General features: G+C 47.2%; 1 protein-coding gene across 4 annotated transcripts in view; it reads left to right on the top strand.

Moving 5' to 3' along the window:
* The window catches only part of COLQ (collagen like tail subunit of asymmetric acetylcholinesterase), a 76,818-nt gene that overhangs the window by 50,787 nt on the left and 12,698 nt on the right, over window positions 1-13,333 (top strand). For all 4 annotated transcript variants that reach the window (XR_004670460.3, XM_034955902.2, XM_003826205.4 and 1 more), the window contains 3 exons: window positions 372-452; window positions 4,559-4,655; window positions 12,618-12,757. Coding sequence is in view for 3 of the 4 variants with exons in the window: in XM_034955902.2 (XP_034811793.1) it covers window positions 372-452; window positions 4,559-4,655; window positions 12,618-12,757 (318 nt within the window). In the remaining variant the exon portion in view is untranslated. The remainder of the gene's footprint in view (window positions 1-371; window positions 453-4,558; window positions 4,656-12,617; window positions 12,758-13,333) is intronic.

Here is a 13,333-nt window from a genome sequence, read left to right as displayed (position 1 = left end):
TTTCCCAGACAGCTTGTAGTAATTAGCACAGGCACGCTGTGCTGGATGCCCCAGCCTCTCACCGCCTGTTCTGGGTGATGATTTGTCTCTTCTATTTGGCCATCAAAATGTGTGCTGCTCCACACCTGTCCCTCTCAGGTAACAGATAACCCACTCAGAATTACCTTCTTCCTTCCCTCCTCTTCCTTGAAAGACATGTCTGCCTTTCTCTTGACTTCATCACTCTCCTAACCTTGCAGGGCAGCCCAGTTGGCATAGATTCAGAATGATCAAGTAGACTGCCCTCGTAGCCAATGACTGGCTAGACCTGTGTAGATGTGCCCACTCCACATGCCCTGAGTCCTCTCTTGCTTCTCTTTCCTTCTTTCCAGGGTGAAATGGGTCCAAAAGGTGAACCTGGGATAGCAGGACACCGAGGACCCACAGGAAGACCAGGAAAACGAGGCAAGCAGGTAAGGATCCCAGGGCTTACCACCCGCCTGAGGTCAGAACTTCCTGACCTGGCAGCGTGTGGAGTGGCAGGCAGGTGGCGTTAATCAGAGATATTCTGTAGACCTTGACTCCAGCATCCTCTGGGCTAGCAGACGGGAGCAGCACCACTTCCAGAAGCTGCTGGCATCTCTAGGCTAGCCATAGTTTGAAGTGGATGGGATAGGATGCTCCATGTGAACTGTGTCAAGGCCAGAAGCAAGAGTGGATATTTGGTTCATAAAAATAAGTCTGTCTTAACCAAAGCAGCTAGGAATGGAAGGCAGATATGGTCATTTACCCAGAAAACCTATTTTATGCTTCAATGTCCCAGACACAAATGAAGTTTTAAAAATGAGCCTAGATATTTTCCTGCTGTTGAGAGGCCTTCTGGATCTCAACAATAGGGTGGTTTTTCCCTACTCAGGCCTCCAATTTGTAAGTGACCTTTTTTCTTGGGTTGATTAACATGCTTAAGGCAGTTGTTCATTCTGAACTCCCCCTGGTCAGCAGGCTCTTGTGTTAAGCCATGTGATGTGACATGACTGCTCTAGAGACAGCCTTAGCTGTCTCATATATAATCCTGAGAGGTAAACATCTTTGGATGGAAGCTTTTTCCATTCTTTTACTTATTTCCTTAGGCTATATCTGTGGCCCACAAACTTAATCTTACATCAAGATCACCTGGGGGTGGGGCTGGTGATTAAATACAGATGTACAGATCCCCCACATCAGGTGCAATGGTTGTAGTTCCAAGCTTGCCACTCCTCATCCCCAGTGCCTAGGCCTTATTTTCCAAAGACCATAATATAATTGACCTGGAATGAGCTTTCAGCATGGGTTTGGTTATTTTTTTTTAAGCTCCATGTGATTTTAATGTGCAGCCAGGTTTCAGAACCATAATAACACTATGAAGCCAATTCTGGTCTTTTCCCAATCAGCTTAGAAAGAACACAGGCTCCAACCTGGAAAATTTAGACTGCACAGTAACTTTCGAAGTTACAATCATCCAGTCCAGTTTTCAAACTTTGATCATGGGTAGCATGGTCATGGTTTCACAACGATGCCACAGATACCAATTTCTTAAAAAGTAGGCTCAGATAAAAAAGGAAAAATATGGGGGAGAAATCTTTTCTTGTATCACTTTATCCCCTCCTAATGATTTCCATTCATAATATTTTAAGCTTGGGGTTCCAGAAGCTTCCTGGCTTCCTTCTGTCTTGGGCAGTGTTTGCCTTTTCCTAGTTCCTGGCGATAACCAAAGCCAGGAAGGCCATTTCTTGAGCCTGCTGAGACTAATTCCGTTGGAATCATAAAAGCTACACCAAAACCACATCTGGGAGCTCAGAGAAGTTAGAGAAAAGAGCCCAAGCTTTCGACAAGACATCGTGAACAACCCGAGGGTGCTGCAAACCCTCGGTGTTGGGGTCGTTCCAGTTGGGAGATAACTAATTGTTAGCCTTAGAAGCCTGATGTGGTATTGATTTTTATCATGAATTAATCTCCCAGCATAGTCTTACATACTCTTTGTTTGTTGGCCAGCAGTGCTGAGAGTCTCTGAAAGTTATTGTTAAGTCAATCCAAAGCCAAAAATCAGAAATTCAGAAGGAATTTCAGATGGTAATTTCTGTGCCAGAAGGATTACAGAGACCACTTAATCCAGTCTCCTCAGGTTATTCTCAAGGAAGCTGAGGGCCAGGGAGGTGGAGTTGCTTGCCCAAGACCCCTCCATGAAGTCAGCTTCAAAGCCAGGATTAGAATCCAGAGAGTTGAGTTGAGACCAACTTTCCCCACATGACTTCTTCTCTCAGCTACCTTCATGCTTCAGGACTTGCCTTCAGGCAAGCCCAGGAAAGCAGCTGTTGACTTTATTATAAAAATCTTCTCAGCCGGGCGTGGCGACTCATGCCTGTAATCCCAGCACTTTGGGAGGCCGAGGCAGGCGGATCACCTGAGGTCAGGAGTTCGAGACCAGCCTGGCCAACATATAGTGACATCCCACCTCTACTAAAAAATACAAAAATTAGCTGGGCATGGTGGCACACACCTCTAGTCCCAGCTACTTGGGAAACTGAGGCAGGAGTCACTTGAACGCAGGAGGCAGATGTTCAGTGAGCTAAGATCACGCCACTGCACTCCAGCCTGGGTGACAGAGCAAGACTCCATCTCTCAAAAAAAAAAAAAAAAAAAAAAAACACTTCAGTAACCGAGAAACAATTTCCTTGAGAGAGATCACCCAACTTTGTGGCAAATAAGGAATAAAGAATGCCTTTCCTGGAAAGCTCTACTCAGTGAGTCCTGCTGATAGAGACGTGGCTCATTCTGAGCGATGGCCGATAAGCGGAATATTCCATTACTGCTGGTGTCAGAATGAAGGAGCATTTCCAGCTCCTTCAAGCTTTGGCACTTCCTGTGCTCAGAGCCAGCTGACATGGCCGTTAGAAAAACAAGACTGAACTGTGGCTATATTAAGATGTGTGACTTCCTTTGCCATCCTGAGACCCAGCTTGGTTACTGCAGGGAATGCTTCAGCTAGGCTGAGGCTTAAGAACTCCCTCCATAAACATGGAATCAGAAATAAACTCTGACCTCACAGATCCCATATTCAGAGTTCAAGAACTTCTTGCACATTACCAAGACGGCCCCCAGTGCCATGTGGACAAGGCAGCAGGTCACCTGTCACCGTTGTGGCTGGAAAGGAGTCCCAAGCCTGCCTGCTCCCCAGATTTGAGGAAGATTACATTTCATCAGGTGGGCAAGCCTGCCAAGGCGCAAGTGTAGTAAGAAGAACCAGGTCAAAAATGTCAGGTGTCAATCACTGCTCTGATTAGGCCTGAGGCAAGAGCAGACAATTAGCAAATTGCTCAGGGGAAGAGTCAATAGCATGCACCAGCCTTGGTTTCAGGGTGACTCCTAAGAGCAACCCTGAGGGAGAACAAAGAGCCCAGTCTTTGCTCTTGATACTCCCAGAATAGGCAGAAAAGAGGACACTCCATGTGGAACGGCTGTAGCCACAGATGTGCCCTTTTTAATAAACCAAGACTTGTTTAACTATGTGAAACAGATGGAACCAAGCCAGTTGCTGTGATAATTGGCTTGCCCCACATAGCTCTTCGTTCTGTGCAAACCACATTTTCACCTCTGAGATCTTTGTTAGTTTCACAGACCTATGTGGGTGTAAATTTACTGGCCTCATTTTAAAGATGACAAAACTGAGGTACAAAGCAATGACATGAGTTACCCGGAGTCTCAAGGTCAAGGTGAAACCTCTGGATTTACAGATCAGCAAAGCTGCCTACCATTGTGTTTCTAGCATCTTTGTCCTCCCTCATTTCATCTCGGGAAAGGAGGTGAGCTAGACAGATTCCAGCCCATAGGGAGTGTATGTCTCATGGGGAGACATCAATGAAATGACCACACAAATAATCCATATGCTATGATCTGGGATAAATGCCATGAAGGAAACAGGCTGAGTTATGAGAGCTTATGGTGGGGTGAACTGACTCCATCCAGGAAGGTCAGGGAAGGCTTTGCCATAGGGCATTTGAGCTGAGAGCCAAAGGGTGAGTGACAGTTAACTAGGCTAGGGGGAAGGAAGAGATTTTGGGGCAGAGAGAAGGGTCTTGAGAAGGGGGATAATAGACATGGTGCCCTTGAAGACCAAAAAGGCCAAAAGGCTGGAATGAAGCTGGAAAGCCTAGCCATGCAAGGCTTAGCAGGCTGCAGTAAAGAGCTAAGTCTTTATCCTGAGTGCAACGGGAAGCCAATGAGTGAAAATAGCTCATTTCTAGGCCTCCATTTCCTCATCTGCCCAGGGCCTAGAGTAGATTTGACTGGTTCCTTTCAGCTGCCATGTGCCACATTTGTAGGACAGAGCAAGAACTAAGGTCTACAAACTTGTAGCCATCACTATCTCAAATGTCACTTGCCCTAAGCTTATTAAGAGCTCGATGGTCAAGACCTCTGGAGCTGCATCCCCCACTGGGCTCTTGCTCCTTAAGTGCAAGGTGATCTCTGATTTGGTGATAAATGGGGCGGGAAGCTTGCTATGTCATGCTTTCATAACAGGCTCTGCCTTTCTCTCTGTCAGGGACAGAAAGGGGATAGTGGAGTTATGGGCCCACCCGGCAAGCCTGGGCCTTCTGGTCAACCTGGCCGTCCAGGGCCCCCAGGCCCCCCACCTGCAGGTAAGAGCTACACTGCTTCACTTGATCCACTGTTGCAGTACTGGCCAGTCTCCCAGAGAGGGCACAAGGAGATGCCAGCAGAGATGCCTTGTGTTTCAAGTTAGAAACTACCAGAGACACTCCAATATCTTTGTAATTTCTCCACGATTTAGCTCATTCAACTTTTATGCAAGAGAGATAAATGCCATTCTGAATTTGTTTTAGCATTCTGGAGAACAAATAGAGGGCAGAAAAAAAGCACATTAATGATGTCATTTATATCTTAAGTGAAAAATAACAGGAACATATTTCATCAACTAATACCTTTTTCTAGATAAAAGTGTCATGGCTCCAAGCAATTCTCTTAAACCTAGAAGTAAAGGTGACATTGCAGGTTTTTCCAATTTACAGTGTTATAAAAGAGTCCTTATTTGTTTGCAATAGCTAGAGAAAGAGGCTGGGCATGGGTGGCTCACGCCTGTTATTTCAGCACTTTGGGAGGCCGAGACGGGCAGATCACTTGAGGTCAGGAGTTTGAAACCAGCCTGGTCAACCATGGCAAAAACCGTTCTGTTTTTGCTAAAATACAAAAATACAAAAATTAGCCTGGCATGGTGGCACGCGGCTGTAATCCCAGCTACTCTGAGGCTGAGGCAGAAGAATCACTTGAACCTGGGAGGCGGAGGTTGCAGTGAGCTGAAATTGTGCCATCTCGAAACTCTGTCTCCAAAAAAAAAAAAAAGATGTAGAAAGAAATTACTAAAATAAAATTTTAAAAAAGTTGGCCAGGCGCGGTGGGTCACGCCTGTAATCCCAGCACTTTGGGAGGCCGAGGTGGGCAGATCACGAGATCAGGAGATTGAGACCATCCTGGCTAACACGGTGAAACCCCATCTCTACTAAAAATACAAAAAATTAGCCGGGCGTGGTGGCAGGCGCCTATAGTCCCAGCTACTTGGGAGGCTGAGGCAGGAGAATGGCATGAACCTGGGAGGCGGAGCTTGCAGTGAGTCGAGATCGCGCGACTGCACTCCAGCCTGGGTGACAGAGCGAGACTCCATCTCAAAATAAATAAATAAATAAATAAAAATATAAAGTCTGTTATTGAGAAGGGCACAGATACACTGCTTCCTTGTATGTTTGTTTTCAAGACAGAGCCTTGCTCTGTCGCCCAGGTTGGAGTGCAGTGGTGCGATCTTGGCTCACTGCAACCTCCACCTCCCGGGTTCAAGTGATTCCCCTGCCTCAGCCTCCTGAGTAGATGGGATTACAGGTGCCTGCCACCACGCCTGGCTAATTCTTGTATTTTTAGTAGAGATGGGGTTTCACCATGTTGGTCAGGCTGGTCTGGAACTCCTGACCTCGTGATCCGCCCACCTCGGCCTCCCAAAGTGCTGGGAATACAGGCGTGAGCCACCACACCCAGCTGCTGCTTCCTCTTTTACCTCATTCAATTTTATTAGCTAAGCCCTTTATTTCGTTCCCTTGTCAGCTCATGGTAGGGGCTTTCACAGCACATCAACTGTATAAAGACAGTATCAAGAAGATCATTTGTTGACTGAAACATTTTTTGTCTTCAGTTATACAAAAGGAATCCAAACAATTTTTATTCCAACTTTTTTCTTAAGAAAATGAAGACATTTACAATTCCACAGTGTATTCCCCCTCCTCCTGTGTTTATGGAACTATATTTGCAACCACATCATGGGATGGGCAAGAAATGTCATATTTTGTTAGATCCTTTAAACTAAGTTAAATCTGGCTCTGAGAGTCCAACCTAGTAGGATGCCAAATAAATTAATTCAGGCATTATTAGGATTTTCACTACTCCTCCAACAACCACAAATAGGTTGGGCAAAGATCCTGGTGAATTATGGCAGAAAAATGTCAGGGAAGGTCCCTCCAACCTTTGGTCTACTCCATTCACCTCTGAAATAGAGTAGAAATAGAAATAGACTTGTTGTCCAAGTCCCTGTGGTCCACAGATACCTGGTGGCTGCTGTTCTCATGCCATACGTGGGTATCAGAACATTTTCAAGGCTGGGAGTCCTGGTCCCCACAGTTCAACTTTCCAAGGAGCACCCCACAACCATTCTTTCTGAGACCTGTCTCTTCCTCAGGATACAAGGGGTCCCTCTCCTGTCCATGTCTAGGGAGGTCTCTCCTCTTCCATCCCTGACCCCCTCCTTCCTCCTACTCCTCATATACCAGCACCCCAATTAGGAGCTTTGTCCTTCAGAGAACAGAAGGCAGAAAGAAAAGTTTGTTTCCAATAGTACCTGCTTTTAGCAAGGGAAAGAAAGCACAAACTCTTGCTACCTCCTTGAAATAGGGAGAGGAGGAAGGAAATACTGGGAGAACAAACACTGATTAGTATGGGTAATAACTTATGTTTGCTGCACCTGTTTCCATGTTGTTAGGGGAATCAGATTTGAGATGCAGCCCAGGCCAGGTGCCCACACTCCATAATTCATTTCTGGAATTGGCTGGATGATCTGAATGGGGGTCCTTTCAACTAGTCCTCTTCCTCCTTGGTTCTGGAAGGCATGATGTCCCCCTGGAGCCCCATAACTATGAGCTACCAACCGCAGAGACTGAGAGCTTGGCCTGAGTTGTGCCTTCAGAAGGGACTCTCTTGGCCCCTGGGCTACCTAGGGGCTCACAAAACTGAGGAGTAGGCCAGGCGCGGTGGCTCACACCTGTAATCCCAGCACTTTGGGAGGCCGAGGTGGGCAGATCATGAGGTCAGGAGATCGAGACCATCCTGGCTAACACAGTGAAACCCCGTCTCTACTTAAAATACAAAAAATTAGCCGGGCATAGTGGCGGGTGCCTGTAGTCCCAGCTACATGGGAGGCTGAGGCAGGAGAATGGCATGAACCCGGGAGGCGGAGCTTGCAGTGAGCCGAGATCGAGTCACTGCACTCCAGCCTGGGTGACAGAGCAAGACTCCATCTCAAAAAAAACAAAAACAAAAAAAACAACAAAAAAAAACAAAAACAGAAAAAACTGAGGAGTAGTCCAGGGGCATGGGATGGGTGGATGTGGGATGTGTAGGAGGTCCTTAGCGGACTGGGATCTTAATGGTCTCACTGTGTTTATCTCTTTGTAAAGGCCAGCCCTCACCTGACTTGTCTGGTTCCCTCCTGGGGCTAGGGGATGGATGAGAAGGGCTAGGCCAGAGCTGTCAGCAGCTTCTTGGTGCCTGCTGTTTCTCTTGTCTTGTCTGTCTTCGGTGTATTGCAATCCTGTCCTCTTAGCAGGCCCCGCAGAGTCATACTTTTTCTCCCTGGCCTTCCAGCTCCCTCTCTTCCACCCAGTATGCCCACCTCCCTCTCCCTTGACTACCCCAGCCTCTGCCCAATCACGCCCTGCCCTCTACCCTTCAGAGGACACCTTGCCGTCTGTGGAGCTGGAGCTATTCCTATGGTCTCTCTGGGTCCACATGACCTACATGGCACTCCTCTCACCTTCTGCCCATCCAACAAAATTCTCTGTTCCTTTGAAGCTCTCTTTTCAGTAAGGCCTTCCTTGGCCCCTAACAGGATGGATCACCCTCCCCTGAGCCCTGGTCATTGCCTCTCTGTTACGGCCTCTCCATTGGTAACGTTTCTGCAGATGTGTTTCATCTTCCCACTAGATCCTTGAGGGCGAGGTAGGTGGCTGAGTCAGCTTCACATCCCCAGTGGCACCTGATATGTGGGTGGACAGGGCTGCTTCCTGCAGGGGCTCCCAGGCAGGGGTTCTGTGGGTTCACAGTTCATCTCCTTAGGAGCCAAGCAGGGTGGGGCCATCTCTTTGAATTGATGCCCCCGCCCCCTATTCCGTCCTTTGAGCCACTTCCTTTCTGAGGAGCCTTCCTGAGTGAGCGGGCTGAAGAAGGAAAAGAGAAGATGGGGCAATAAATAATCCTGCTCTTTGGAAAATATTGGAAGGGTGGGGAGAGAGGGCAAGGAAGGAGTTAAAGAGAGATATTCAGCCGGGCGCGGTGGCTTACGCCTGTAATCCTAGCACTTGGGGAGGCTGAGGTGGACGGATCACTTGAGGTCAGAAGTTTGAGACCAGCCTGGCCAACATGGTGAAACCCCCATCTCTACTGAAAATACAAAAATTAGCCGGGCATGGTAGCGGGCACCTGTAATCCCAGCTACTCAGGAGGCTGAGACAGGAGAATCACTTGAACCCGGGAGGCGGAGGTTACAGTGAGCCAAGATCTCGCTACTGCACTCCCGCCTGGGCGACAGAGTAAGACTCCATCTCAAAAATAAATAAATAAATAAATAAATAAATAAATAAATAAATAAGTTATCCCTGTGCCTGGGACCAGTTGGATAATCATCCAGAGTTGGACTAGGCCCCCCAGATTGGTTCCTGACACTACCTTTGACAGTCTGATGAAAGTCCCAAACCCATTCTCGGGGGGAAAAAACTGTATATACCTACATCCAAGATTTTGCACCCTGTTTCCCAGGGTTCCAGAACCCCTGTCCCAGCGCCATCGTGAGATAGCCTTGGCCTCTGTAGACCACAGGTTAAAACTCCCCTGGTCTAGTCCTCCCCTTAGAGAAAAGAATCTTGAACCTCAAAGAGAAGTGATGCCTGCAAGGTCACAGCAGTGACTGGGGGCCACCCTGGTCCAGAATCGGTGAGTGTCAGCCAGGCAGCCCTAGAGGTTGTTGTGCTGGTTCCTCTGCCTTCTCCTAGATTCCCCTCTCCTGATCCTTTCCCACTGAGGCAGCCAATGGAAGTGGGAGCCTGCCTGGGAAAAGATGGAGAGCCAGGTCCTCTGGCTGCAGGGGGTGGGGATGAAACCCAGCTGAGACATGATCTCCCAGAGGTCAGGGTGGGGAAGTTCAGGTTGCTGAGTCCTTTAGTATAGCCTGGCAGAAAACAGGCAGGGGTAACAGATGCCCTGCAGCAACTAGGAGGAAGCTGCAGGGAAACTGCAGTGGTGGCAGCAGGCTCCCTGCCACATCCTGTTGGGAGGTGACCTCGGTTTCTGGTGCCCAGCTCTGTGGGACCAGATGGTGCTGGGGGAGGTGGAAAGGGTGAGAGCTTTGTACTTATCCGAGTTAGAGGGTAAGAGGGGCTAAGAGGTGGGGAGGGAATAAAGGCAAAATGCCTTTAGGATGTAATTTGCAATAATCAAATTACAAATTTGGCTGAGTCCTTCCTGTACCCAGACGGAGTATAAGTGAATCAATGTGGTACCTGGGAATTGCCAGCTTCCTGAGAGCATCAGTATTCTTGGACATTTGTCTTTTGAACAGCATAGTGTTAAGTAAAACATGAATTCAAATCTCAGCCTCACCATTCATCAGCAGCTAATGGGACAAACTCCTGACTGTCTCTCAGGCCATGGTTCTGGAGGAGTTGTTGGGGTCACAGAGCCTTCTGGAAGGCTATTCCAATGCCACCCTCATATTCTTGGTCACAGAGCTTTTCCACTTCAATTTCCCCAAGTGCTTAATTACCCAGAATATTCCTAGCCTGGTGAATTCCCTGTCTCTCTGGGCTCTTCTGAAAATATCAGAACACAGACTGGAGCTCTTCCTACAGAATTATATTTGTATTTCTTGTTAGAACAAACAACCATAACTTAGGATAAGATGTTGGCACAGCGCCCTTCCCCTCATGCTGTCAGCATTCTGATTGTACGAATACCTGTCAACCCGCTCAGGAAGGTTCAGTCTCCTCCGGCTGCAGTGGTTTTCCTGGGGATCCTGCCCAGATCTCTCCCCTGGGGTCATTTTATTTCCTGCCCTTCTGGATCTGTGAACTGTGTTCCCAGCCCCTGGCTGCCCCAGATGTCATACTGCCTGACACCAATGACTGGCTGGCCTCCAAACCCACCCCTCGCTATTTTCCCAGAAGAAGGGATCCTTACCTATTTCTCTTCTCAGTCCCCATCTTTTTTTCTCTTTCCTCACTTCCTGTTAGATGGCTTTTGTTCTGGTGCTTTTCTGCCAGCCAGAATGTGACTTTTACCCTCTTCCGAAGACTTTTTCTCTCCAATTAGTCTGCATTCATTCATTCGATCATCAAACACTTTCCATGCCCCTACTTTGTGTAAGCCCTGGTGGATGAAAACAGGCACTAGCCCTGTCCTTGTGGAGCGACATTCTACTGGAGATCAACCTTGTTGGAATAATCTCACAATATATAGAATCACAAAGAGAAATGCTGTGAAGAAAGGCATAGGAAACCATGAAATTGTATCCCAGGTATACATGACAGAGTCTGAGGATTCAAAAAGTCTTCCTTCAAGAAGTGATGTTTGAACCCAGATCAGAAGGGAGTTGAGAGGCAGCTGGGGAGGGATGGAGGATGAAGGGAGGATGATCTGGCAGGGGAATGGCCCAGTTCTCAACCTTGGGGCAAATTGGAATCATCTTGAGAGCTTTTAAAAATATGGATGCCTAGCACATGTATACATATGTAACTAACCTGCACATTGTGCACATGTACCCTAAAACAAAGTATAATAATAATAATAATAATAATAATAATAAAATATGGATGCCTGACCAGGCGTGGCAGCTCACACCTGTAATCCCAGCACTTTGGGAGGCCAAGGCAGGTGGATCACTTGAGGTCAGGAGTTCGAGACCAGCCTGGCCAACAGAGTGAAACCCTGTCTCTACTAAAAACACAAAAATTAGCCAAACATGATGGCACGTGCCTGTAGTCCCAGCTACTCAGGAGGTTGAGGCAGGAGAATCACTTGAACCTGAGAGGCGGAGGTTGCAGTGAGCTGAGATTACACCACTGCACTTCACCCTGGGCAACAGAGTGAGGCTCCGTCTCCAAAAAAAAAAAAAAAAAAAAAAAAAAGGATGCCTTATGCTAAAGTGGTAAAAAAATTTTTTTAATAAATAAATAAAAGTGTGGATGCTGCCTAGGTTCAGTTCAGTTTTCAGAAGTCTTGATGGAATTGGTCTGAGGTGTATCCTGGGTATCAGAGCCTTTAAAAACCAAGGTACTACCCTCACAGTTCTTCCACATTGCTAGGGAGTACACTTTCTGATCATATCTTTTCAAGACATGTCCTCACTTCTTCAGCACCAGGGGAGGGTAAATGGGCAGAGCATATACTAATGTTCTATTTTCTTCCGGAAGAAATGAAAGAAACCCACATCCAGAAATTCCTCTGTAAAGATCCTACATTGGCTGGGTGTGGTGGCTCACGCCTGTAATCCCAGCACTTTGGGAGGCTGAGGTGGGCGGATTACTTGAGGTCAGGAGATCGAGACCAGCCTTGCCAACATGGCAAAACCCCGTCTCTACTAAAAATACAAAAATTAGCCTGGTGTGGTGGCATACACCTGTAATCCCAGCTACACAGGAGGCTGAGGCAGGAGACTCGCTTGAACCTGGGAGGCAAAGGTTGTAGTGAGCCAAGATCATGCCACTGCACTCCAGCCTGGGCAACAGAGCAAGACTCCATCTCAAAAAAAAAAAATTCTATATATAAGAAAAACAAAAGTTTTTTAAAACAATAAAAGTTAATAGTCAATAATGTGTTTGTCGGCAAGAAGCCCTCTGTTAATAATGGTCTAAACAAATAGGGCATTGTTTTTCTCCAATAAAGAAATCCAGAGGCAGGCAGTAGCTGGCTTTGATTCAGCCTCTGACTGTCACTGTCAGGGCCCCAGGCCCCATGAGCCTTTCGTCTTTCCTGCATGTTGGCTTATCTTCTCATGCTTGTGACTTCCTGGTTGCAACATGGCTGCTGCAACACCAGACATCTTGCCTGTCTTCAAGGCAGGAAGGAGGGGGAAACTATCGCCTACCAGCTATTTTTCTTACCTTAGCTCCTCCATGTCTTGGATCAAAAGCATCTCTTTGAACCTCTCCCTCAGGCATACTCTGAAATGCTGTGGACTTTAACCTTTTTTCTGTTGCAAAGGTCGCTCACATCTCCCTGGTTGTTTGGTCTTCTCTTCCTTGGCTCTAGTAACACAGCAGTCTGTTGCTTCCTAGGACAACTTATAATGGGACCCAAAGGGGAAAGAGGATATCCCGGGCCTCCAGGAAGATGTCTTTGTGGACCCACTATGAATGTGAATAACCCTTCCTACGGGGAATCTGTGTATGGGCCCAGTTCCCCGCGAGTTCCTGTGGTAAGGCTTTCTGGGAGAAGTCTGGGGTGGTTATCCATGAGGACCTCTCACCTGATCCTTATGGGGCTTTGTAAAATCCTTTCAGTAAAACTAACTTTTTTTCACGACTCTGAGTATACCCTCATTATAGGAAATTGGAAAATATGAGAAAATCAAGAGGAAAACCAAATTGTCCATTTGATTGTGAGTCCATTTTGGGGTATTTTCTTTGTCTTATTAAAATCTAACTTTTATATGGTTGAGATTATATTGTATAAAAATGTACCTTTGGCCGGGCACGGTGGCTCATGCCTGTAATCCCAGCACTTTGGGAGGCCAAGGTGGGTGGATTATAAGGTCAGGAGTTCGAGATCAGCCTGGCCGATATAGTGAAACCCCATCTCTACTAAAAAATATATTTAAAAAATTAGCCGGGCGTGGTGGTGCATGCCTGTTGCCTCAGCTACTTGGGAAGCTGAGGCGGGAGAATCGCTTGAACCCAGGAGGCGGAGATTGCAGTGAGCTGAGATAGCGCCACTGCACTCCAGCCTGGGCAACAGAGCGAGACTCCGTCTCAAAAAAAAAAAAAAAGTTATA

The sequence above is a fragment of the Pan paniscus genome, chromosome 2 (genome assembly GCF_029289425.2).
Source record: "Pan paniscus chromosome 2, NHGRI_mPanPan1-v2.0_pri, whole genome shotgun sequence".
Classification (NCBI taxonomy): Eukaryota; Metazoa; Chordata; class Mammalia; order Primates; family Hominidae; genus Pan; species Pan paniscus.
This window is presented reverse-complemented; position numbering and strand designations above follow the sequence as displayed.